The 27,040-nt window shown below is 38.8% G+C and overlaps 1 protein-coding gene across 2 annotated transcripts in view; it reads right to left on the minus strand.

Moving 5' to 3' along the window:
• LOC150086864 (ubiquitin carboxyl-terminal hydrolase 4-like) overlaps nt 1–27,040 on the minus strand; it is a 475,539-nt gene that overhangs the window by 180,189 nt on the left and 268,310 nt on the right. For both annotated transcript variants that reach the window (XM_090372782.1, XM_090372781.1), the window contains one exon: nt 17,496–17,624. In XM_090372782.1, the coding sequence (XP_090228908.1) occupies nt 17,496–17,624 (129 nt within the window). The remainder of the gene's footprint in view (nt 1–17,495; nt 17,625–27,040) is intronic.

Below are 27,040 nucleotides of genomic sequence, written 5' to 3' on the forward strand. Positions count from 1 at the left end.
TATCTTTGAAATAATGCCTTTTATTTCATTTTTTTTTTTTTTTTTTTGTTATGCTTTTGTTAAGTAAAACGTACTGCACATGAACATTCACTATGCTCTGGGATTGCTGAAGGGTATGTTGGATATTTCCCCTCCATTTTCTGAATCTTATCCAAAACTACTTTTTAACTAGCATCCTGGGTTATGGAGGAGGTAAAGTGGATCCAATATTCCCTTTGGCTCTGATGTATATGGCATATGCTTTGGCATGTGCATGTTTAAATTATATTAAATTTTCAGTGGTGGGACATCGGCAGAATATCCACACACCTTGGTTTTGGGCTTTTCTTGCTGCTCTGCATTCTGAATTCCATGAAGATTTTGGACGTAGTGTTTCAAAAGTGGAAATCATGTAACATTTTTGGAACTGCTGCTGCTGCTGCGTGGACAATACCTTCTGTAATGTATAAAACTGCATCATTGATGAGCTGCTGGCTGACTCTTGTGATGTCAAATTTTGCCAGATGTTTGAAGGCACTCCAGTCAGCATTATCAAACTTTCACTGAGATACCTTGATGGTTGACATGGTCTTTTTTCAGTTAGAAGAGATATTACTGGAAGTAATCATCCTGCAGGGATTTTCTTCAATATCCCATTAAAAAACAAAGGGGTGAGGGGGAGAGAGAGAGAGAGAGAGAGAGAGAGAGAGAGAGAGAGAGAGAGAGAGAGAGAGAGAGAGAAGGGGAGCAGAGGGAGAAAGGTGTCATACCCCCATTTAGGCAAGAGAGCTCATTATTTTTAAGAATGTACTCTATTTTACAGCCACTCATATTAGTGTGGGCACTACCCCAGAGGGTATTATGACCATTAAAATCTCCTAATAAAAGAAGAGCAGGCACTCGGGCAAAGAGATCAAGGTCTGTCTAGGAGATGTTGATCCCAGGTGGCAAATATACTGAACAAATTGTTAGAAGAAACAATTTGTTCAGTATATTTGCAAAGAGGCGAATAGCAACCATCTCTATGGTGGTTGTAAAAGGGATTACTTGGAAAGGGATATGGTTGCCCACTAGGATGGAGATTCCACCTTGAGCAGATCCCCAGTTTTGTCTTTATGTATTATGAGCCAAAACATTGACCAGTGAGTCACTATGCATGGCTCGAGACACGGTATAAAAAACACCTGATACTGGGCTCCGTTAATCAGTGTTACTCTTGTTCTTCAGATGGGAAAGGCAGCGGACTTAAGCAAGTTTGAAAAAGGCCAAATTGTAATGTCCAGACGACTGGATCAGAGCTTATCCGAAATGGCATGACTGGTGGGGGTGCTCATGGTCAGCCATAGTTAGTACTTACTGAAAGTGATCAGAGGAAAGAAAACCCACGAAGCGCCGGTGAGGTGTTGGATGACCACGGCTCATCAATGCTTGAGGTTAGTGAAGGCTCTCCCGGACGGTACATGGGAACAGAAGGGCGACTCGCCCTTCTGTTCCCACGTGGCACAACTCGCCAGTAATTGGAATGCTAGTGACAGGAATAATGTGCCACAACACGTAGTACATCGAACCCTTGTTGAAATTGGGGCTGCATAGCCACAGGCCACTCCAAGTGCCCATGCCCATGCTAACCACGGTTCACCGGCGACAGCACTACAATGGGCACATGATCATCAAAACTGGACCTTAAATGATTGGAAGAAGGTCATCTGGTCCAATGAATCACGTTTCCTGTTGTACCATGTGGACGGCCAGGTATGTGTGCATCGTTTACCTATGGAAGTGATGGCACTTGGATACACTGTGGGACGAAAACAAGCCGGTGGTGGTGGTGGTGGTGGTGTCATGCTTTGGGTGATGTTCTGCTGGAATACCCTGGGTCCAGTCATCCATGTGCTGGGCACTCTGACGTCTACCACCAACCTAAACATCATTGCTGACCAGGTACATCCTTTCATGCCAACAGTTTCCCTCCTATGGTAGCACCATCTTTCAACAGGATAATGTGTCATGCCACACCGCCCGGATTGTTCGAGACTGGTTCGTGGAACATGAGGAAGACTTCCAGGTATTGCCCTGGCCTCCAAATTCCCCAGACATCAATCCCATCGAGCATCTGTGGTTCGTGTTGGAACAGCAATTCCGATCTGCGGCGTCTCAACCACGGACCTTACAGGAGTTAAAGGATCTGCTGATTACGTGCTGGTACCAGATACTACAAGACACATTTAGAAATCTTGTACCATCCATGCCTCCCTGTGTACGAGCTCTTTTGGCTGCACATGGAGGACCAACATCATATTAGGTAGGTAGCCATAATGGTTTGGCTCATCGGTGTATGCTGACATTACATATAAGTAGGGTCCTCATTGACTTTAGATATGTCTCCTGCAAACAGAGGCACACTGTTTTGTGCCTATGGAGTAGGGCTTTGATATCAACATTCCTTCAGAGTCCACAATAATTTCACTGTATAAATTTGTGGGTCTATTACTGTTACTTATTGGCATTACCAGTTTTCTTGCCTCCTGATGTAGGATATTCAGCTGCTTTGTGTCACTATATTTGCTTTATAATGCACACCTTCACAGCTAACACAAATAGGTTTGGTGGCTGAACATGCATTACTTGCATGGTGTTTTGTACAGCCTTAAGCATGGCACATGCTCTGCAGCAGGCCATCTGTGAATGTCCATATTTCTTGTATTTTAAACATTGCAGTGGGTTTGGAATATATGGCATTATTGTGCAATTTATGTACCCACCTTTAACAAATTAAGAGATGTTGGAGCATTAAACATAAGGATGATGTTTCTGGTTGGTACTAACTTCCTATCTCTACACATGAAAATTCTTTTAACAGCTATCACTCCCTGGGGCTTTAGTTAAGAGCAGATGTACTCCTCAGTAACGTCAAGGAAGTCCAACTGTGAAACAACACCTCTCGATGAATTTAGTGCTGTATGTGGTGTTATGGTAATGAGTATTCCTCCAATTGGTGTTGCTCAGAGGAGGTTCTTAGAGTGCCTGTCTTTTTTCGTTTCCATTAAAATAGCCCCAGAATGAAGCCTCTTAACTGATTTCAGGGAACTTGTTATCCCCTCTAAATCCTTCTAAATGAAGAATAGTGTATTTTTTCCAATAGATTTCTCAGTTTTTGAATTCAACAAGAATATTGGTAAGTGACCCGAGAGTACTTCAGCTTGGGGTCTCTTTGTTGCATCTGCAGTGTCTGTTTCATGGTTTTTATTTTCTGACAATGATTGTGTTGGGAAACCTTTAGAAATAATGTTATAAGGATTCATAATGTTTTTAAATCTGATTGATGGCCAGGCTCGTTAGCTACCATGGAGCATAAATGGGATGCCCACTAACTGGCAAGCAATAAATGCACTTGGGATTGGGACACCAGGGCTACCTACACCTCTCTGCAGCCTGAATTCCGTCTCTTGGACCATGAGAGCAGGAGTATGGCATTGACATGGCTGACTTTTGCAGGTGAACCCACAAGCTGATTGTTCTTGGCCTAGCCATCCAGGAATATCCCTCTTGTCAAACCAAAGGCCAAACTGGTGTGCTGAAGCTGAGACCCCCTCAACATCAGATCTCCCTTTCCAAGTATTCATGGGTTGCAGCACATGACATACGTGCCAGATTCCTATGATGTTAGCCTGGAACCTTGGCTGTGGGTGTGATGAATCTGGTCCACCAGCATCACTGGAAACTTTTTTTGAATCACAAAATAGATTTGGTAAAAAAAAATCCAAATTTTACTTTTTTTTTTTTGAAAAAGAAAAGGATAAAGAAAACAATTTTTGCAAAAGATGGAGAAAGCCAAATTTCTGCAAAAAGACTTAGAAATGCTTTGTCACCAACTATATTACAATAATGAGAATGAGTCAAATCAAGTAAAAAGATGGATTTTCCATCATACATTCAAAGAATGCTGGCAGCTAAGAATCATAGGTGCATTCAAATGGGTTAATAGACTGGGTCAGACAAAAAACTACCCATTTTAAAAAATTAAATGTGGAAACTGGAAAAGACATTTATTGTTATCACATTCTAATAATATATATAATAATATATATCAAAACATTCACATTACACTTCTCAGTGTTTGAAAAGGATGTCCCTAAATTGCAAACACAATCTACTCTGAGTAAAATTTCTGATGGTATTTTTTCCATTTCATCAAAAATGTTTGTTTCACTTGATCAAGTGTCTGTGGATAGTGTACACCAGTGTTTCCCAAACTTTTTTGAGTCATGGAACATTTTTCATCTCAATATATTTACAGAACACATTTCATCTCACAATATATTTACGAAACACAAGTTTAGCGGAAGCCAAAGAACTATTTGCTAAAGTTTTAATACATACGATGCACTGTGCATCAAAAGCATCTTTATTTCCAACATATGTAAAGCCGAAGACTAATATTCAAGATTTCTAAGAGGTACAAGCTAAAGATTATAATGATTTATGCACCAACATCAAGCCATGATGATGAAGAGGTTGAAGAAATGTACACTGAAATTGAGAGTCTTCTAGATGAGCAGAAAACCCACTACACTATTATTATGGGGGACTTCAATGCTAAGGTTGGAAAAAGGCAAAATAGCGCAGAAAGAGGAACTATAGGAAATTTTGGAATTGGTGAAAGAAATAAAAGAGGTGAAAGACTTGTGGAATTTGCAGAATCTCAAGGACTGTCAGTAATGAACACTTTTTTCAAGAAAAGGGTGAACAGAAAGTGGACATGGAAGAGTCCAAATGGATTAACAACTAATGAAATCGACTTCATCCTCACTAACAGAAGATATATTGTGAATGATGTTACCGTCCTGAATAAGGTAAATGTTGGAAGTGATCACAGAATGGTAAGATGTACACTTGATATAGATATAGGAAAGGAAAGGAAAAAACTGACTCGAGTAAATAATACAAAGGTCTTTAAAATAACAGAGGAGGAGAAAAAGCAGTATGTACTGGAACTTAAAAACAAGTTTGAGCTTCTGCAGACTGCTCAGGACCAAGATATCGACAAAGAATATTACAACTTTCTGAAAGTGATAAAGCCCAAGAAACCTATAGTGAAACAGAAATCCAAAGAAGAAAAAATTAGTCAAGAAACACTTGTCATGATGAACCAAAGACGACAAATGAAGAGCAAGAAAAACACTGACAGGGAGAAAATTGAGTATACTGAGTTATGCAAAGCCATTAGAAAGAGACTCAGAGAGGACATAAGAAGATTTAACAGAAGAAAAGTAGAACAAGCATTAAGGGAAAACAAAGGATTTAAATCAGCAGCCATGAGCAGTAATACAGAAAGACAAATGATACTGAAACTGAAGAATAGCGATGGTGTACTTATAAACAGCAGAGAAGGCATAATTCAAATAGCAGAAGACTACTATAGAGAATTATACAAGGAGCGAGGGAATGATACCAGCAGTGGGGAAGATGGATTGCAAAGTAGCAACACATACGACATACCCGATATTCTTCCTGATGAGGTAGAACATGCATTGAAGAAAATGAAGAATCGGAAAGCCCCGGGGGAAGATGAAGTTACTGTAGAGTTGTTAAAATTGGGAGGAAGAGACATAACACAAAAACTGGCAAGGCTCTTCACAAAGTGCATTAGAAAAGGTGTGATGCCTAAGCAGTGGAATAATGCAATCATAGTTTTGCTGCATAAGAAAGGAGATAAATCAGAAATTGGAAATTATAGACCAATTAGCTTGTTATCCCATATCTACAAGTTGTTCACAAGGGTCATTACTAACAGATTAGAAAGAATACTTGATGAGAATCAACCGAAAGAGCAAGTTGGCTTTAGGACAGGATTCTCAACTATGGATCACCTTCACGTAATATCACAGCTAATGGAGAAAGCAAATGAATATAAAACACCATTATGCTGGCATTTGTGGATTATGAAAAGGCATTTGACTCCATACAGCATAAGGCAATATTTCGGGCACTGGAAAGACAAGGCATAGATACTCCATATATTATGATTTTGAAGAAAATATATGAGAGTGCTACATCCTTTATTAGACTAGACAAAGACAGTAGGAAATTTAAAATCGAGAAAGGAGTTCGACAAGGAGACACAATATCTCCGAAGCTGTTTACTGCTGCCCTTGAGGAAACTTTCAGAAGATTAGACTGGTCGCAGAAAGGAGTCAATGTGAACGGAGAGTACCTAAACCATTTACGATTTGCAGATGACATTGTGGTCATAAGCCACGATCCCAAAGAATTAGAGGAAAATCTTAATCAGTTATGCACAGTTAGTAAGCATTTTGGACTAAAGATGAATATGGCTAAAACAAACGTAATGACGAACAAGTATGCCACGGAAAGGGAGATAATGATTGAAGGAGCAGTAATTGAAAAGGTGGAGTCATATACTTATCTGGGACAAGTTATTAGCTGTAATAATGATAAATGGCTGGAAGTCAAGAGAAGAATAAATTTTGGATGGATAGCATTCAGGAAATATAGTCACATACTGAAGAGCAATATCCCAGTTTGTCTGAAACGTAAAATAATGAACCAATGTATACTCCCCACCATGACTTATGGAAGTGAAACTTGGGCACTCACCAAAAGAATGGAAGAGAAGCTAAGAACTACACAGCGAAGAATGGAACGAATTATATTGGGAATCAGACTGTTAGATAAGAAGAGAAACACATGGATTAGGCAGCAAACTCAAGTAAAGGACATTCTTATCAAAACTAAAGAACTAAAATGGTCTTGGGCAGGACACATAGCTCGAAGACATGATGACTGATGGACTAAGAAAATAACAGAATGTTACCCAAGAGGAGCTAGAAGAAAACCTGGAAGACAAAGGCGGAGATGGATAGATGAAATTCATGAGTTTGTGAGTAGTAAATGGATGGCCAGTGCTCAAAACAGAAGGAACTGGAAAGTTGCTGGAGAGGCCTTCATCCTGCAGTGGATTGAAAATGGCTGATGATGATGAACTGTCATCATACTTTAATTTTCTTCTTTTATTAGTTGGTTCCTGTTTTTTCACTTTGGATTTTTGGGGAACAAAACGCTGCGATTGTTCATCACTTTGCAGTGTGACAATATTGTATTCACTTTCATCGACCACAGTTGCAATACTAGAAGCACTTGCTTCTCGTTTCAAAGTTCCTTTTTTCAACCACAAATGTATGGTCATTTATTTTAATAATAATATTTCGAAATACTGATTATCAAAAAATACCGAAATTATCAAAAAAATTTATACAAAGAATTGAGTTTAGTTATACGGTTCACTTCCTCCTCTCCCTATGTACTCCAGGCAAAATCGCATATGAATGGCATATTAGACCACTACATTGCTACTTTCTCATGGATGACATTACCTCTATGCATACTTTTCTATGCAAAGCCTGCCAAAATAAAGTGTTCTGCGGTCTATGCCAGTATATTAATAATTGGGGGAAAAAAATTTTTAAAAATAAAATAAATAATGTTAAAAATTATAATGATACAAAAGTGGTGTATGCTACAAATATGCAAAACTCATTTATTATTATTATTTTTTTAATTATTAATTACCAATTTTCACAGAACACTGGTTCACATTTCACGGAATGCAGTTTGGGAAATGCTGGTCTACACAGACTTTGAATTTTAAGAAACCCCATAAAAATAAATTGCAAACAGGCAAGTCTGGTGATCAGGGGGGTCAATTTATGTTACCAGAATGAAAAACTATGATTTTAAAATGTCAATGGAAAGTCTTGCAGTATTTGCTGTAGTACCCCTTAATGAAACCAGACATTTTGTAATTTGACTCCTTTTTTGGTGAAGAACTTCTGTTACAAACTCTTCTGACACGCTTACATTTAGGGCTGAAGGTACTGTGACAGCTGAACCATTACCATTTTCATAAAAGGGCCAATGATGCTGAATGCACCACACACTATACAGTAACTTTTTGGCTGTGAAGTGGTTGTTCATGAAGGGGTGTGGATTTTTTGCTGCCCAATACCTAAAATTTTCTTTATTTACATACCCATTCAAATGAAAATGGGTCTCATAACTCTTGATTAAATGAGCGATTAAGTCCAGATCATTGTTCAGGTTCTGCAGGAAAAGACTTCAAAAATTCAAATGTGTATCCAAAAAATTACTTGTTTCAAATGTGTTTGAACCAAGTAATTTTTGAACCATATTATTTTTAAACAGATGGAACTTAAAATTGATATGCAATATAGGCATACACTTCATTCTGATATATTCAATTCTCTTGATTGATGAATAAACAGATGTTCAGAGACTGGTTGTTCTGTTTCTCTTATTCTTTAAACATTTTATGGAGTACTTGCCATATTCATCAAATGCATTTTGTTTATTCAACACCACTGCTCCATTTTTACTGAATGCTTTACTGTACTGTAATCCAGGACACAAATCACAGCACTGCCACTGCAACCAGTATGAAATGGTGCCACTTTTAAAATAGGTAATTGGTTTTTCCTGATCATGTGCTTACATCACATGTATTATTTTCATTCTAATTCCCTAAGGTGTATTTATACTGTAAAAATTATGAACTTGATGCTAAAAATAAAATACTGAAATGAATGCTAATAATGAAATAATGAAATCATTGCTAATAATGAAATATTGAATGAATGCTAATAATGAAATACTGAAGTAATGCTAAGATGTAACACTAACGCCACTGTTTTGCAATTGTACATTATCTGCTGTAATGTGTAATATATAGTGGCGGACAAAAAAACTGCATCGCATGTGAATTTTGCAAATAACATGTTTTGTGCTGCATTGTGCTTTGCAGAAATGTTTGAAATGCATTTGTTAGATGGAACATATATCTTTGTGAATGAAATCCAATAAAAAGACTCCACCTGATATACCTAATTGCCATAAATATCTTCCCAAAGGGTAAAATAGGTAATTAATGGAAATATGAGAAATAATGCAAATTGCAATCACGACAACCAAACATACATTTTATTGCATTTACGTGTACAAACTGAAATGACAAGTTAATGTAATAGTATTGTATACTGTAAATAAGCAAAATAAGTCCTCAATATTGTGTTGTTTCTCCTCAAACCGCAATTACAGCCTTGCAAAGATCTGGCATAGAGTTAATCAACTTCTGGATATATGGTTGCCCAATTTCGTGGTACCACACCCTTACAATGCTCTCCTGAAGCTGAATCTTGTTTGTTTGTTATTTGGTTTTTAGGAGCATTAGTAACTAAGGCCATATTGCTCCGGGATATGCGGTGGTCAATCCTTGACCTTTCCGCATCCTCCGTATTTGGTGGTGATGGGCTCGAACCCCGGTCTAATCAAGAAGCATGTGCTACGCACTGCTGCTCCTTCCCACCTGGCTACGGAGGCGCCTAAGCTGAATCTTACTTGTTGGCTTCTTCTGAGCAATTTCAGATGACATTATATACCAGCAATTTTCAATAGGGTTCAAATCTCTTGCCGGGCCAGTCCAACACTGTAATGCTAGCAGTTCTGAGGTATGAATAACCTTAAGGTAGAAAAACAAAGGAAAACATTGGTGTAAGTATGTTTTAAGCCTGGTGAGACGAGACAAACTCATTATTAAATCTAACTAACATAAAACGTACCAATTTTGCTGTGTGGAAAGGTGCCGAATCCTGTTGAAAAATGCAGTTTTGGATGTCTGTGTGGTGATCCCTAATAATGGGTTTCAGGCACTCCTCCAAGATAGCAGTGTAGATTTCTGCATTCACCTTTCTGTTAATAAACTTAATTCGCCCCAACCATTTGCTTGTTATGCATCCCCAGACCATCTGACCAGTGGGGAACTTTACAGTCGGTGTTATGCAGTCAGGATGGTAAGCCTCCGATTTTCATCTTCTAACATATCGCTTCCCATCCCATGCAGGTTGAATTTCGATTCGTCAGAAAAGATGACAGTGTCCCATTGTTCTTTTGTCCACGAAACATGCATTTTAGCCCAAGAAAGTCACTTCTTCCTCATTTGTTGGGTCAACAAAGGCTCCTTCTTGGACCAATAGCCATGCAGACCACATTCGGAAAGCCGTCTTTGGATAGTTTGTGCACTTGTTTCAACACCAGATGCAATCTCAAAGTCCAGTTTTAGATAAGGAGCACTAGCATGGCAATTACAAAGGCATAGCCGTTTCAAATATCCATCTTGGGAAGGTGTAGTCACTCTCTTATGGCCTGATCCAGGTCTTCTCTTCACATCACTGGTTTCACACTTTAATTTCAGCACCCAGGATAATGGTGGCAGCCTATTTTAGCAGCGATAGCACACGTAGAAAGTCCTTCCTGGGACAGAGCAACAGCTACACTTATTTTTCTTGGTGTCAACTGAACATACAGAGCAATGCTTACACCTCTGCAAAACAGAATATTAATGAGTGTGTATACCCTTCCAATGCTGAATTTATAGAAACAGCTGATGCAATACCTTTGCTTTGTTTTGCGACAAACAAAATGACTGTAATCAAACAGTATCTTATGTTTCACTACAAATTTTACTTTTTTAAAGGTGATGCAGTTTTTTGTCATCCACTGTACTACATAATATTATAATGAAGGAAGGTTGTTCCAGAAAACAGCAGTTGGATGAATAAACAAGGAAGATGAAAAGTTGGTTCTGTGAATTTGAAGTTGGACAATAAATGGATGTTGGATGGTAGCGGCATGTGTTCAGGCTGATTTTAAAGAGAGAGCGGGAATTATAGAAGCTAAGAGTCTCTCCACTCTGTCTCATGGACGTACTGTTTCTGCTGCATGCCTTTTCTACAGATACTTCCATGGGCACTGTTCTGAATTAGTTTCTAGAATTCCTGCTATCTCTTTCAAAACAGTCTCAACACATGCTGCTACCAGACAGCCAACATCCATTTACTATCCAATTTGAAACTCACAGAACCAACTTTTCATCTTCCTCAATTATTCATTCAGCTGCCATTTTCTGGAACAACCTTCCTTTATACGTATTTCCTGAAAATTACAGTCTACAGAAGTTCACATCTAACGTCAACAAGTATCTTCTTACGTCTTCTCAACCTCCAACCCGTGCATGGTACTAAGTATTATAGGTTCTAATACCTCTTGTATTTGGGATTTTCATTAAAAAAAATAATAATAATAAAAAAATAAATAAATACGTTTTAATTATATTATAAATACTTTGATAAATAAAGGCATTAGTGTTGGGGGGGGGGAACCATTTTGACCATCCATTTACTTCAAAAGTTTGTATAGTTCTGCCTTCAATTTATTTAAGCTGTCAACTTCCACATCGACAGATGGAAGTTTGTTCCAGCAATCAACCGCCCGCTAGCTAAAGGTATTTTTCCACACATCTCTTCAACAACTGTAATTTCTCAATTTGAATTTATTCTCCCTAAGGTGTGAATAAATTTAATTATTTTCAATAAAAAAAAAAAGAAATCCCACCAGCACTGAGCTTGCTCAAACCATTCAAGGCCTTATACACCACAATCAGATCACCTTGCAGGTCCTAGTCTCCAGATGCTGAAATTTGCAGAACTTAAGCCTTTCTTTGTAAGAGCAACCCTTTGTTCCCCTAACTAATCTTGATGCCCTTATCTGTACTCGTTCCAGCAGCTCTACATCCTTCCAAAAATGAGGCCTCCAGACCTGTATGCAGTACTCAAGGTGTGGCCTGACCATTGACTTAAACAATAGGAAAATCATCTCCTTATCCCTGCTAGCTAGCAAAATTCCTGTATATATCAGTGACAAGATCCCATTAGCTGCACTTGCATCCTGTCTGCATCACTCAGAAAACTTCATTTTTGACTGCACAATTACTCCAAGGTCTTTTTCATTCTCCAATACCCTGAATGCAGCACCGCACAGTTGGTATGTTACTCTGGGGTTATTGCTACCCAATATGCAGTACTTTTTATTTGTCAATGACAAACTTCAGTTGCCACCTTTCAGCCCATCTGCAGAACTAGCCCATCTGGATCCTGTTGCAGCAGTGTACCATTAATATCATTAACAAACCTGCCAACCTTCATATCGTCAGCAAACTTTGACATTAAACCCGACATACCTACACCCGTTTGCGGAGCAATCGGGTACGGGACATGATACTGCCATGGGGGATGTCTTTGTGTGTGCACGATGCAAGGAGTGCAAGGAAATTAGGCGACAACTCGGCGTTGTTATGGGCCTATATGAGACCTTGAAGGACAGGGTGGATGCCCTCGAAGGAAATAAATTGAGGGGCCCATCAAGCTCTCAGCTGCCCACATCAACACCAGAGCTTGGACTTGGTCATCTTGCAACACAGAGGCAGCCCCCAAGGCAGAATGCGCTGGTCCAACAGGAACTAGTAGTTGTTGGTGACTCAATTGTCAGGGAAACGGGGAACATGCTTTGTAAAAAGGATAGGTGGAATAGGACCAGGGTATGTCTGCCAGGGGCAAAGGTTGATGACGTTGTAGAGCAGATATCATCTTTTAAGGGCACAAAAGGTGATATAGTTGTACACGTTGGCACTAATGATATTAAGAGTAGGAGACCAGCGGAATTACTTAACAAGTACAGGTCACTGTTGAAAAAAAGCCGTGAAGTAGGGTTGAATTTGAAAGTGTCTGCAATTCTGCCCAGACACGATAGGAGGGAGTATATGATGAGAGCCTTGTCGATCAATTCGGCCCTGGAAAGATTGTGCAAGGCTGAAGGGGTAGAATTTTTTTCAGCCTGGACTGTACTTGTTAACAGGAGAGATTGCTTCTACAGGGATGGGATACACTTAAATAGAAAGGGTGCAAGAATATTTGCTGATGCTATCGAGGCAGTGTTAGGTGGGTCGGAAAACTGCTAGCTTGGGGGGAGACAAAGACTAATGGATTAACAGTAGCCACGGGCAGAGGTGAAAGAGATTCTTGCACTGCTTCTATTGGAATGAGCAGAAGCCTGAAAAACAAGATGCAGGATATTTCAGAGACTGCTGGAAGTCATTGCGGTACAAGTAAACACATGGGTTGTGTTAGGGTAGCTAAGAATAGAAACAGGTGCATGTATACTTGCGTGTACACTAATGCTAGGAGTTTAGTAAATAAATTTGATGAATTTGAGGTATTACTCAAAACATCAAAGGCAGATATTGTTGGGATATCAGAGACGTGGGGTCACACAGATATAAGGAATGCAGAACTGGAATTTGGGGAGTACAACGTCTACAGAAAGGATAGACAGGATAGGAAGGGAGGAGGGGTTATGCTATTAGTTAAAAAACACATAAAATCCAAGGAAGTGAAGCCAGTTGACATCGCTGGACAGTGCAGTGTTGAGTCAGTTTGGTGTGACATAAGCATAGGTAAATCAAAATTGAGAGTAGGAGTGTGCTATAGGCCTAATGACTCTGATGAGTATAATAAGATACTGTACAGGGAAATAGAATGGGCCAGTAAATCAGAGAGTCTTATAATGCGGTATTTTAATTTCCCAGATATTGACTGGAATTTGTGGGTTGGTCACTCACACACTAGCAAGGCTTTTGTGGATTTATTGGATGATTGTTTTCTACACCAGCATGTTCGGGAGGCAACTAGAGGGAGTAATACTCTTGATCTGATTATCAGTAGTGATTCTTCATGCATTAGGAATCTGCAGATAAATGAACCACTGGGTGGCAGTGATCACAGTGTGCTGAAGTGGGATTTACTCAAGGAGGTAACTACCATCAGAGGTAAAGGGAAGGGTTTTTGCTTTCGTAAAGGCGACTATGCTGGTCTGAGACAGTATTTAAATTCTATACAGTGGGACCAACTGATGATGTTACCAACAGCAAATTCAAAATGGGAAGCATTCAAGGAACTAATCTTGGAAGCTACCAGGCTTTACATACCAACCAAGAAATATTGTTCAAGGTTCAGGCCTAAATGGTTGTCAGATGAACTAATGAGACATATGGCAGAGAAGAAAAATGCATGGGATACATACAAATTAATGGGTGACGTGGAAGCCTATGATAGATATAAGTTGGTCTGTAACCAAGTCACAAAGGAGATTAGGCAGGCAAAGGCAGATCATGAGAAATCCTTGGCAAAGGATGCAAAGAAAAACAGAAAAGAGTTCTTTACCTATTTAAACTCAAGAAGGAAAGGGATGAATCAGATTGGTCCACTGGATGTTGATGGTTCAACAGTTGAGGATCCAGCTCAGGTGGCTAACAATCTAAACGAGTATTTTGCATCTACATTCACATATGAGGAGTTATTCAGGAAGGGGAATGTCGTAGGTGAAGTAAACATTGGCAGTGAGCTAGATGGATTTTCTAATAACTGAGAGGAAAGTGGAGGAGAAATTGTTGAGGATAAACATAAAAAAGGCACCCGGGGTGGATGGGATCTATCCAGTTATATTAAAGGAGGCAGCAAAGGAAGTAAGCAAACCCCTAGCCATAATTATGAGAGCTTCTTTGGACTCAGGGGAGGTACCCATGGACTGGAGATGTGCAAATGTAACCCCAATTCACAAAGGAGGATCAAAGGCTGACACAAGTAATTATAGACCTGTTAGTTTAACTTCGGTTCCAGGAAAATTAATGGAGGCACTGGTTAAAGAAGCACTGCAGGATCATCTGGACAAGAATTCAGTTATAGCTCAGACACAGCATGGGTTTGTTAAGGGCAGGTCTTGTCTGACCAATTTGATTGGATACTATGATGTAGTCACAAAAGAACTGGATGCAGGGAATAACTTTGATATTATATATTTGGATCTTAGAAAGGCTTTTGATACTGTTGCGCATGGAAGACTGCTGCACAAATTGGAGAAGTGTGGCATTCGAGGCAAATTGCTGCTATGGATAAAGGGATGGTTGAGTGGCAGAAGACAGAGAGTGGTAATCAATGGACACTGCTCAACGTGGACTAATGTTATTAGTGGAGTTCCTCAGGGTTCAGTGTTGGGTCCATTGTTGTTTTCTGTATTTATAAATGATATTGATGATGGTGTATCAGGCTTAATGTCCAAGTTTGCAGACGATACAAAGGTTGGCAGGGTTGTTAAAGACACTACTGATACTATGCTGCTGCAACAGGATCTGGAAAGGTTGAGCAGATGGGCTGAGAGGTGGCAAATGAAGTTTAACATTGACAAATGTAAAGTACTACATATGGGAAACAGTAACCCCAGATCAACGTATCAACTCTGTGGTACTACGCTGACAGTGGTAGAGAATGAAAAGGATCTGGGGGTAATTGTGCAGGCAGATATGAAGTTCTCTGAGCAGTGCAGACGAGCTGCAAGAGTAGCTCATGGTGTCTTGTCAATGATATACAGGAATTTTTCTAGCAGGGACAGGGATGTGATTATTCCCTTGTATAAGGCATTGGTCAGGCCACACCTTGAGTACTGTATACAGGTCTGGAGGCCTCATTTCAAGAAGGATGTAGAGCTGCTGGAACGAGTACAGAGAAGGGCAACAAGATTAGTGAATGGAACAAAGGGTTGCTCTTACGAAGAAAGGCTTAAGTTTTGCAAATTACAGAGCCTGGAGACTAGGCATCGCCGAGGTGATCTGATAGAGGTGTACAAGGCTTTGAATGGCTTGAGCATGCTCAATGCCGATGGAATTCTTCCTCTTGCTCAGAATAATCACCTGAGAGGGCATAAATTCAAATTGAGGAAGGACGGATGTCGGATAGATGTGCGGAAATTCGCCTTTAGCCAGCGGGCAGTTGGTTTGTGGAATAGACTTCCATCGCTTGTTGTTGAAGTTGATAGCCTAAACAAATTTAAGGCTCAGCTGGACAGGTATTTCGAACGAATTGAGGGGTGAAATGGGAGTAGTGGTTGTTTTTTTTTTTTTTTTTTTTTGGCTGATGCTGAATAAGCTTGCTTTCTTGCATCATATGCCTCTACTAATGCTAATGCTAATATCATTGATAAATACAGTCAGTTCTCATATAGCACGATAGTTGTGTTCCTCGAAACCCTCGTGCAATGCAAAATCGTGCAATATAAACGTGCAAACCAGCCTTTACTGACAGTGAAATTTTCTTCCATTTCCATTTCAATCATTTTTTCTTTTGAAGAACTTGCTTGAACATTTTCTTCAGTTACCGCTCTACCCAAGTTTTCTATTGTTGACTTTTCCTTTAACTTTGCAAAAATATTCAAGGCTTTTGTTTTTATGGTCGTTGCGCAGATTGGAATTCTTTTTTGATTGCAGTCTTCTATCCAAATGGCTAAAAGATGTTCTATCTCAATCATCGTAACACTTCTATTTCTTGTGGTTTGCGTGCATGCTGATGATGAAGCAAGCTTACCTTTTTCCTTTTATGCACTGGCTTTACTTAAAATCATTTGAACAGTTGACTCAGGCATTCCAAGATGTTGAGAAATTTGTATTTTTACTATCACCTTCTTCAAATCTTTTAATGACTTCAATTTTTTCATCTAATGTTATCACTTTTTTCTTTTTACCAGAGGCACTATCAGATATACTTTTCTTTTTATCCATAGTTAATAGTTACGTAATACATAAAAAAATTTAATAGAAATTAATGTAATTAATTAGTATGCATAGTAATTAATATAAACAACACATAATGACAGGAGATAACAGTCTGCATATCAACGCAAGAATAACTGAAAGCAACTGATCTGCATGTATGTAATAAATGTGGCACAGCCGGTAATGTCCTTCAGAGTGCATAATGTTAGAAAATATTTCAATTGTTGTAACAATACACATTTGAAATAATCCATTTCCTTTTATTTTCTTATGGTAGAAAAACAAACTAGCTTCCCACACTGTATCTTGCGTTTGTTTTTGTTTATTTTTCCTTCTCGGTGGAGAAGGTATGACGCGATGCAAAATATACAGTACATGTAACTCCCCCTTTTGTGAACAAAGCCGCACGCTCACTAAGAAAACAAGCGATGTATTTCTATAATGTACTATAATGTTATGCATACTTTAGCAGTGTATTTAGATTCGTAGCTTAGTACTGACTTTTGTAGCATCGCCAGCTTCAGTTTCTTTAGGCCTAGCATGGAATTTTGATTCGTGCTAATCGAAAATTGGTAGCTAATTATAAACTGCACTAATTCAAGTCTCACACTAATCGAGGGATTCCTGTTTATTGAAAATAATAAGACTATAAGTATTGGCTAATCAAATTCTAATAATTTTTTTTTTTATTTTCAGTAAATATTTTAATAATAATTGTTTTTTCAAGTTTTTCAAACACCAGAAGGTATATACTATTCACCTAAAAAAATTCAGAGGATATATGGCATATATCCACATATACCATCCACTACAGCCCTGGGATAAACCATTTGATTGCAATATGTGATTATGGCTATAAGCAATGCAAACCTCATGGTATGCTAATAAAGTGAGATATACATATAAAGAATAAAAGAAAAAATTCACGCAATGGGTTTGTAAACTATCAATTTAGACAGTTATTGCTCAATATTGTTAGAATACTTACGACATGTTCCTAAGAATAATTCTATACAAGGTATCATAAGTACAACCTTTTCTTGGTACAGCAACTAGAAGTGGATGGCCAAAAAGCTGGAATGAGGCAATGCTGTAATTATTTACTCCTGATCTTAGCCTACAAAAATAAGATACAAATTTTTTGCCTATTATATTGCGTTAAAATCAACGAAAATGTTTGTTGAAATTTTAACATAATGCAAAGTAAGAAAAGAGATATTAAAATATTATCCCTATTACAAAGAACAACACGACAATTTAAAGCTGCTATTCCTTAAGCATTAATATATTTATATGTGTTAGGGAAGGGAGATAAACTGGCATTCTGGAATCTCGTTTTTAAATAAATGTCTGGCACTGCTTTAATGAACTTGCTATATGCTGAGCAGATTTAATATTCAAACAATAAAAATGTTATTTAAATGCTTTATTATATAATTTATAAATAAGCAAATTGCTATATGCTAAGCAGATTTAATATTCAAACAATAAAAATGTTATTTAAATGCTTTATTGCATAATTTATAAAAAAATAAATTGGCCCATTAGAAAGCAGGGTTTTCTAATGGGCCAGTGATGTGCAACACAAAGCCTTTCCCAGTCAAATGTTAACTCCAACTTCATGTTGGTGTGGCCCGTTTAAACTGACAGGGCTCTGACAACTGGGTATTGCCGGGATAAGCATAACATCTTTAGTTGTAGGAAATGCCAAATGTCCAACAGCCTCAGACAGCAGCCGTGTCACTGGACACCTTGTGTTTTGGCCAGTAACCAATCACTTACTTTCAGGTCTCAAAATAAAAAGTTCAGGACTGCCTTGTACAGAAATGACCCTAGCCCGGCTAAGGATAACAACTGGAAAAAGGAAAAAAACATTCTTTGCTACTTGGAAAGTGAGAAATATAACTCACAAGGAAGATCAAATTGATGATATTCTGATGCAAAAGAAAATTAAAATAGCTATTCTGACAGAGACAAAAAAGAAACTTCAGAAAACCATCAACTACATCCATATCTACAGTGGTGTTAGAAAAGGAGAACGAGCAAGAACAGGAGTATCAATTATGATTCACAAATCACTCAAAGATAGAATAAATAATTATATCTATTGGAGAGAAAGAATAATACAAATATGTCTAAAAATAGAAAGAGGGTATCTAACAATAGGCCTTTATGCACCAGAAGAAGAAGCAGAGAAGACAGCTATGAATTTTACAGCCAACTTCAAAGGATAATAGAAAAAGTAAATAAGAATGACATGCTGCTCCTGATGGGAGACATGAATGCTAGAGTAGAAAACATAAAAATCCAAAAATCATGTAGGCAGCTTTGGAGAACCAACCAAAAATATAAATGGCCACAGATTAATTGATTTCTCGATCTATAATAATTTTAAAATAATGAACACAATATTTAAACACAAAGATGCCCACGATGGTCTGCAAGAGAAACAAATCTATTCTATTATACCTTGGCAAACAGCAAAGTAGGAAAATTCATACTCGACACAAGAGTTTTTAGAGGATATGAAATTTAATCAGACCATTTCTTAACTGTGACTACCCTGAGATTACCTCCACCATGGCTGAGGCATAAAAAGGAACAACCATCTCAAGAATGTATATATAAAGTAAGCTCCCTAAATGATCCCGAAATTTGGAAGAATATCAACAAGAAATAGATAAGAAATTAACAAATCATCTTGCAGGAGTAAATATAGACGATAACTGGAGCCACCTTGGGAAAACCTTAGAAGAATCAGCAGGGGCAGCACTGGGTGTGAAAAAATGACGGCAGAGAAAACAAGTGCTACGGCAGTAGGATGCGGAAATCAGCACTAGAATTCAGGAGAAAAGGAATGCATATAAAAAATGGATAACCACAAAAAAACTAGAAGATGAAGTGGAATATAAACGAAAAAGAGCCACAGCCAAAACAGAAAAATGTAAAAGACAGAGATTATTATTATTATTAGCTATATGGTGCAAGGAAGCCTGAGACTTATGCTGCACCAGCAAAAAAAAAAAAAAAAAAAAATTCCCGAGTTACCCTGCGAGCGAGCGAGCGAGAGAGAGAGAGAGAGAGAGAGAGAGAGAGAGAGAGAGAGAGAGAGAGAGAGAGAGAGAGAGAGAATTAGAATATCAGAAGTAGAAGGGAATCACAAAGTAAGAGAAGAGTGATGATATCCAGCTCAGGACCCTGGGTGTGCCAAGCTCATCCTCAACAGAAATGAGCCCCTGGGATCAATCAATGGAACAATTTTGTCACCAACTTAGAAAAAGACATTAATAAGCCATGTACTAGAGTATACAAAGTAATAAGACAAATGAACAGTAACCTCAAGGAAACAGTCAAAATTAACACAATACTGTTAGAAGATTGGCTCACTTATTATAAAAACCTATGGACCATAGTTGATCCTCCTCTGGCTAAAACAACATTAACAATAATATAATAGAAACCTTCACTAACATAAATGGAAACAGTGCTTATAAACAGTAAAAATCAAAAATGTTAACGACAGAATTAACATAGAGCTGGATCAAATATTCAGGAAAAAATTTTGAAATTAAGTTACTTGAACTGATGAATGAGATTTTTGTGGGCCACCAGATAGCTGGCAAAATGCTCTGGTAGTGTCAATTTTCAAAAAAGCCAATATAAACGACTGCATTACTGCATACTCAAGCCTCTTAAAACTGAAACTTAGTAAATACTATGGAAACATCCTTGGAGAAGAACAAAACGGGTTCAAGAGGAAAGATCATGCACTGAAGCTTACTTCACACTCAAGCTCCTGATATAAAAAAGAAGACAGTTTAATTTGAAAACCCATTTCTTATTCATAGATTACAAAAAAGCCTTTGCCAAAGTGAACCGAACAAAATTATTTGAAAATTTAAAATAACACAATATACCAAACCAGCTGATCGAGGCCATCCTCAATATCTATAAAAATAGAGTAAAAATTAAGATTGAATCACAAACAAGTGAATTGGAGACAAGAAAAAAATACAGGGATGTGACAGGGTTTTGGACTGTCCCCACTTCTATTCAACATATATGTAAATCATATTATAAGAGAATGGAGGAAAATCTCCAAAACAGGCATCAAAATTAGCCACAAAGCAAGAGTGGACACACTGCTTTTTGCTGATGACCAGGTCCTAATAGAAGACAATGACAACTCAGTGCAGAAAGCCATCTTCTCATTAAACAAAATAGCAAACTCATTCAATATGGAAATCTCATCTTCAAACACAAACGTGATGGCATTTGAAGTGAAGAGATCCAATAAGAAGCAAGATCTGCTTTGACAATAATATTATCGAACAAGTTAACACTTTTGAATACCTAAGATACCACCTGTCATATGAAAAAGAAAGAGATATTGAGCAAAAAGTAAATTACATAGTAATTACTAAAATTATAAACCATATTTTCAAATCTAATCTGGTGTACAAGAAAACAAGGACACGGACACATAACACCCTTGCCAGACCTATCCTAACCTATAGCTCTGAGGCATGGACAAAGAGCAAAGAGGATAGGAGCCGACTGGTGCAGAAATGCGTTTCATGTGCAGAACCGCAGGCTATACCAGACTTGACAGAAAAGAAATCAAGACATCCTGTCAGAACTGCAGACAACCTTAATAGTGAATTATATCGAATCATACAGAAACAGATGGATCCAGCATGTAGAGAGATTGGAGGGCAGATGCTATCCGAAAGAGATACTAAACTACAAACCACAGGGAAGGAGAGACAGAGGCAGACCCCTGCAAAGATGGAGAGAGACCATAACAGGTCCTTGAGGTTGTCACAGACATTCTCTCAGATATGCCAAACAAGCTGTATTTGCTACCTGGGAGTCTAAAACGCTGATGGAACTGATATTCGGGTGACATTCAAGTCAAGCAGATCCAATTTCGGCGAAGTCCGGATGGTCTGAGACAGTCAAATCCTCTGCTTGCACATTCACGATGGTGGGACTGTTAGTAATCCTGGGTATAACCTCCATGCATAAGCACACTGTGGGTGACCACCCAGGTGTGAAGCAACGTAAGCAGCGGTCGAGGTGTGGCACCCACACCACATTGAGGAATGATGCCCCCTCTGTGTTACCAGGCAATACTAGGTGGTAGATGACTCTCATCAGCCAGTGCAATACCACCATTTTGCTTATTGGATGCTGAAGTGGTGGAACCCATGTTGAATCTCTAGAACTAAATTCCAGTTAACCCTTCCATCATGCAGTATAACTGTGACTTTTGAGGTTATGATGAACATAATGGTGAGATCCAATCTTCCTTACATTTCGATGGTACAGCTCTAAAACAGTGTACGCAGGCCAGCCGCTATTTAGTACACCGGACTGAACCTATTGGGAACTCTTTAGGAGGTTTCCGGATCACCTAGTGTATAATCTTGCTATCCTCTACTCTGCCAGATAGTGACTGGAGAGAGTACGAGTAGTGTGTATGTTGGGGGCATTGTTGAGGCTGTTGTTATTTGGTTTTTAGGAGCATTAGCAACTAAGGCCATATTGCTCCAGGAATATGCGGTGGTCATTACCTGACATTTCTGTATCCTCCGCATTTGGTGGTGATGGGCTCGAACTCCGGTCTAATCAAGAAGCGTGTGCTACGCACTGCTGCTCCTTCCCACATGGCTACGGAGGCACCCATTGTTGAGGCCACGTTATGTCAAGGATCTGGGTATATTCATATCATGTGTACGCCATATTCAAAAATTTCATTACTTCATACAGCATGTCTTCCCCCCCCCACAAATTTTTCTTACTATTGAATACACCATGAATTGACAAACTAATAGAGTAACCACATCTGTGAAAATATCTAAACCTCCCATACACTTCCTAGTTCATTTCACATATATATATGTGGTCTCAATTCTAATCTCAACGATATCCATTTCCACTTGCAGTCTGCCAAACCCCACGTACTTTTTTTGACAGAATCTCAGTTATTGGTTGATTCAACTATTGGTCATCTCAGTTGCCCAAAATATTTCCTGTATGACTCCTTTTGCCTCAAAGGTGATAACTTGTGTATATGTCCATTCCGATATTCCCTGAAAGAAACTTAGTAATTTGGTATCTCCACTTTTCGATATCCTCTGGCTTAAAATCTCTCTCTACCTCATTGTGTCAAATTCATCTGTTGTCTCTATCATTCTCCCAACTCCACTAATCACTTGGAGCTCTTTGACTTCCTCTCTTTGCAACTTGACTTTCTCCAGTCCAACTTTCATAACAGTGAGGTAATTTTAGTGAGGTAATTTAGTCACACCGACCCAGCTGGTCGAGATGCTGAGGGTTTTCTAATTACTAATGACCTTACACAGATTGTTCATTTACTTACAAGAATACCGGACAATCCTAACCATACAGCCAACACGCTTGATCTTTTTCTCACAAACAACCCTTCTAAGTACATGGTCGAAGTGAGTGGTCCTTTAGGCACCTCAGATCACAACTTGGTGATTGTCTCTTCTCCAATGAAGCCTTTATATCTCATGGCTATTCCCAACCTCATATTGTTTGGCATTACAAGAATGGAAAATAGGATGAGCTGCGAGATTTCTTTCTTTGGTAGGATTAGTGTTTCGAAACTCAGATCGTGTCAGTATTCTTGTAGGAATGGAATCCTTTATTCCACACTCCACTTTAAAATCTCGTCATTTTACTTAAACCTTGGTTTTCCAATAAATGTGCTAAGGCTGTTCAAGAGAAGAACGTTGCATATCGTTTTTTTTTTTTTTTTTTTTTTATGTAAACCCCAAACACGAGAGGTATTAGAACCTATAGTACTTAGTACCGTGCTTGGGTTGGAAGTTGAGAAGACGAAAGAAGATATTTGTTGACATTGGACTTGAACTTCTGTAATTTTAAGGAAATACGTATAAAGGAAGGTTATTCCGGAAAACGGCAGTTGAATAAATAAACGAGGAAGATGAAAAGTTGGTTCTGAGAGTTTAAAGTCGGACGGTAAAAGGATGTTGGCTGGTGGTGGCATGTGTTCGGCCTGTTTTGAAAGAGTGGGTGGGAATTATAGAAGCCAATTCGGAAGAACAGTTCCCATGGAAGTATCTGTAGAACAGGCATGCAGCAGAAACAGTACATCTATGAGACAGCAAGTGGAGAGACTCTGTTAGAGATGAATCATTAATTAACCTAACTACCCTCTTCTGAATGGAATCAAGAAGCCTGAGAGTGGTTTTGGGGGCACCACTCCAGGTGTGGGAACAGTATTCCATGGCAGGGCGGATTTGCGATTTATACAGAGTGAGCAGCTATTTGGAAGAAAAGTAACGCCGAGAGCGAAAAATCAAGTTTCTTTAGATGCAGAGGAAGCAATATTTGTAATGTGCTTGTGCCAAGAGAGACTACAAGTCAGGGTAATCCTCAAAAGAGATATATCATTTTGCCTAGAAATCGGAGTGTCACTATAGATAAGCATAGGAGCAGAAGAATCCTTTTTGCAAGATATAAGACAAGACTGAGTTTTAGAACGGTTAATATCAACTAAGTTGTCTTTGCCCGACTGGAGAATTACCTGAAGATCAGCATTTAAGAAATGGGTAGCAGATTTTCGAGAAGTTGACGTTGATTGAGCAGCTTCAACAAGGTTTCTCAAAATGGAAAGTGGAATGCAATGTGCTATCATTGGCAAAACTATGGATACGATTTCCAGTCAATGGAAGAAGGTCATTAATATACAATAGGAAAAGAGTGGGGGAAAGAACTGAACTTTGGGGGACACCAGCATTAATGGAAAAGTTAGAAGACAGAGAGCCATCTACCATCACCAAAAGTGAGCGATCAGAGTTTGTTGTTTGTTTGTTATTTGGTTTTTAGGAGCATTAGCAACTAAGTCCATATTGCTCCAGGAAATGCGGTGGTCATTCCCTGACCTTTCTGCATCCTCCGTATTTGGTGGTGACGTGCTCGAACCTCGGTCTAATCAAGAAGCGTGTGCTACACACTGCTGCTCCTACCCACCTGGCTACGGAGGCGCCTAGCGATCAGAGAGAAAGCTGGATAACCAATTACAAAAAACAGTTGGCAAACCATAAGATGGAACCTTGTTTAGAAGACCTTTATGCCAGACACAATCGACAGCCTTTGAGATGTCAAAAGCAACTGCTTGTGTTTCACCGAACCTTTCCATTGAATTAGTCCATAAATGGGTAACATAAGCCAGCATATCACTAGTGGATCGACACTGACGGAATCCATACTGGTGATCGTTGACCAGACGGAAGGTTTTTAGGTAGTTTAAGAGTCGGCGTTTAATTGATTTCTCCATTACTTTAGAAAGAGTAGAAGTAATTGCAATGGGACGATAATTTTATGGGAGGGATTTGTCACTCTATTTAGGAACTGGCTGGATATGAGCAAATTTCAAAGCAGAAGGAAAAACACCTTTGGAATAAGAAAGTGAAAAAAGGGTGGCAAAGAATAGGAATAAGTTCAGGAGCACAGGTTTTCAGAACAAGTGGAGAAATACCATCGGGACCTGGAGCTTTCTTAGCATCAAGATTCGTCAAAATATTTCTGACATCCTTTTGATGGAAGAACACAGGAGGCATTGAATGGAGCGTGTTGGGAATGGTGGGAGGTGTTTTACCAAGATCATTAATACATGAGTTGGAAGAAAAATGGGGGGGGCTACCATTAGGGCAAGAAGCAAGTTTTATACTATTAGCTTGTTCAAACTCTAGTTTGGACTGATTAATAACTGCTTTACAATTGTTGCGAGCTTTGGTGTAGGCAGAAAATGAAACTGAAGAATTAGAAACAAGCCAATTACGATATGCAACATTCTTCTCTTGAACAGCCTTAGCACATTTATTGGAAAACCAAGGTTTAGATAAAGGACAAGATTTTAAAGTTGAGTGTGGGATAAAGGATTCCATTCCATTCCTGCAAGAATAATTTCACTGAGACAATCTGAGCAAACGTTGACATCAGAAGTTTTGAAACAGTAATCCAACTAAGGAAAAGAAGAAAAGAAATTTCACAGGTTATCCCATTTTGCATTCTTGAAATACCACACAACACGATGTTGGGAATAGCCATGAGATAAAGGCTCCATTGGACAAGAGGCAATCAACAAGTTGTGATCTGAAGTGCCTAAAGGACCTCTCACTTCAACCGTGTACTTAGAAGGGTTGTTTGTGAGAAAAAGAAGCGTGTTGGCTGTATGATTAGGATTGTCCGGTATTCTTGTAGGTAAATGAACAATCTGTGCTAGGTCATTAGTAATTAGAAAACCCCGAGCATTTCGACCTGCTGGGTCGGTGTGACTAGAAAACGGAAGCCAGCTGGAGTTGTGAACATTAAAATCACCAAGGAAAATTACCTCACTGTTAGCAAAGTTGGACTCAAGAAAGTCAAAGATTTCCAAGTGATTAGTGGAGTTGGGAGAACGGTAGACATAACAGATGAATTTGAAACAATGAGGTAGAGAGATTTTAAGCCAGAGAAGATCAAAAAGAGTAGATTCCAAATTGCCAAGTCTCAGACAGGGAATATAAGAACGGACATATGCACAAGTACCACCTTTGAGGCAAAAGGAATCATACACCGGATAAAAATTTGGGCATCTGATATGAGCAGTAGTTGAATCAACTGATAACTGAGATTCTGTCAGAAAAAGTACATGCGGTTTGGCAGACTGCAAGTGGAAACAAACAAACATCGTTGAGATTAGAATTGAGACCATGTATATTTGTGAAATGAATTAGGAAGTGCTTGGGAGGTATAGATCTTTTTTTTTTTTTTTTTTTTTTCAGATAAAGTTGCTTTGGTTTCTTTCCAATTCTTCAGTTTTATTTTCTGCCTACACCAAAGTGCACAAGAATTGTAAAGCAGTTATTAATCAGTCCAAACTAGATTTTGAACAAGCTAAGTGTAGAAAACTTGCTTCTTGCCTAATGGTAGCCGAGCATTCTGGTCTCTTGCCTCTTGTCTCAAAGCTATTGGCCGCAACTTTTGCCCATCTCTGCTCCCACCTCTGTCAAAACCAGATGGTTCTGTTGTCACTGCAGCCAAGGATAAAGCTGACCTGCTAGCATCCCAATTTTCTTCCAACTCATGTATTAATGATCTTGGTAAAATACCTCCCACCATTCCCAATATGCTCCATTCAATGCCTCCTGTGGTCTTCCATCAAAAGGATTTTGATGAATCTTGATGCTAAGAAAGCTCCAGGTCCTGATGGTATTTCTCCACTTGTTCTCAAAACCTGTGCTCCTGAACTTACTCCTGTTCTTTGTTGCCTTTTTTCACTTTTTTCACATAGGCCGCCGTAGCCGAGGGGTCAGGCGTGCGGGTGCATAAGTACATGTGCCTTGAGTGACCGAGGTTCAACCCTGTGACTGCTAAATAAGGTGCTGTTTCTTGTATTCTGTCTATCTTGTGTACTCCTCTGACAGTTTGGTCGTCCCAGAGTACAAAACAGAAAATTTTCTTATTCCAAAGGTATTTTTTATTCTGCTTGGAAAT

Source organism: Mastigoproctus giganteus, chromosome 4 (assembly GCF_048544385.1).
Source record: "Mastigoproctus giganteus isolate SK-2022 chromosome 4, ASM4854438v1, whole genome shotgun sequence".
Classification (NCBI taxonomy): Eukaryota; Metazoa; Arthropoda; class Arachnida; order Uropygi; family Thelyphonidae; genus Mastigoproctus; species Mastigoproctus giganteus.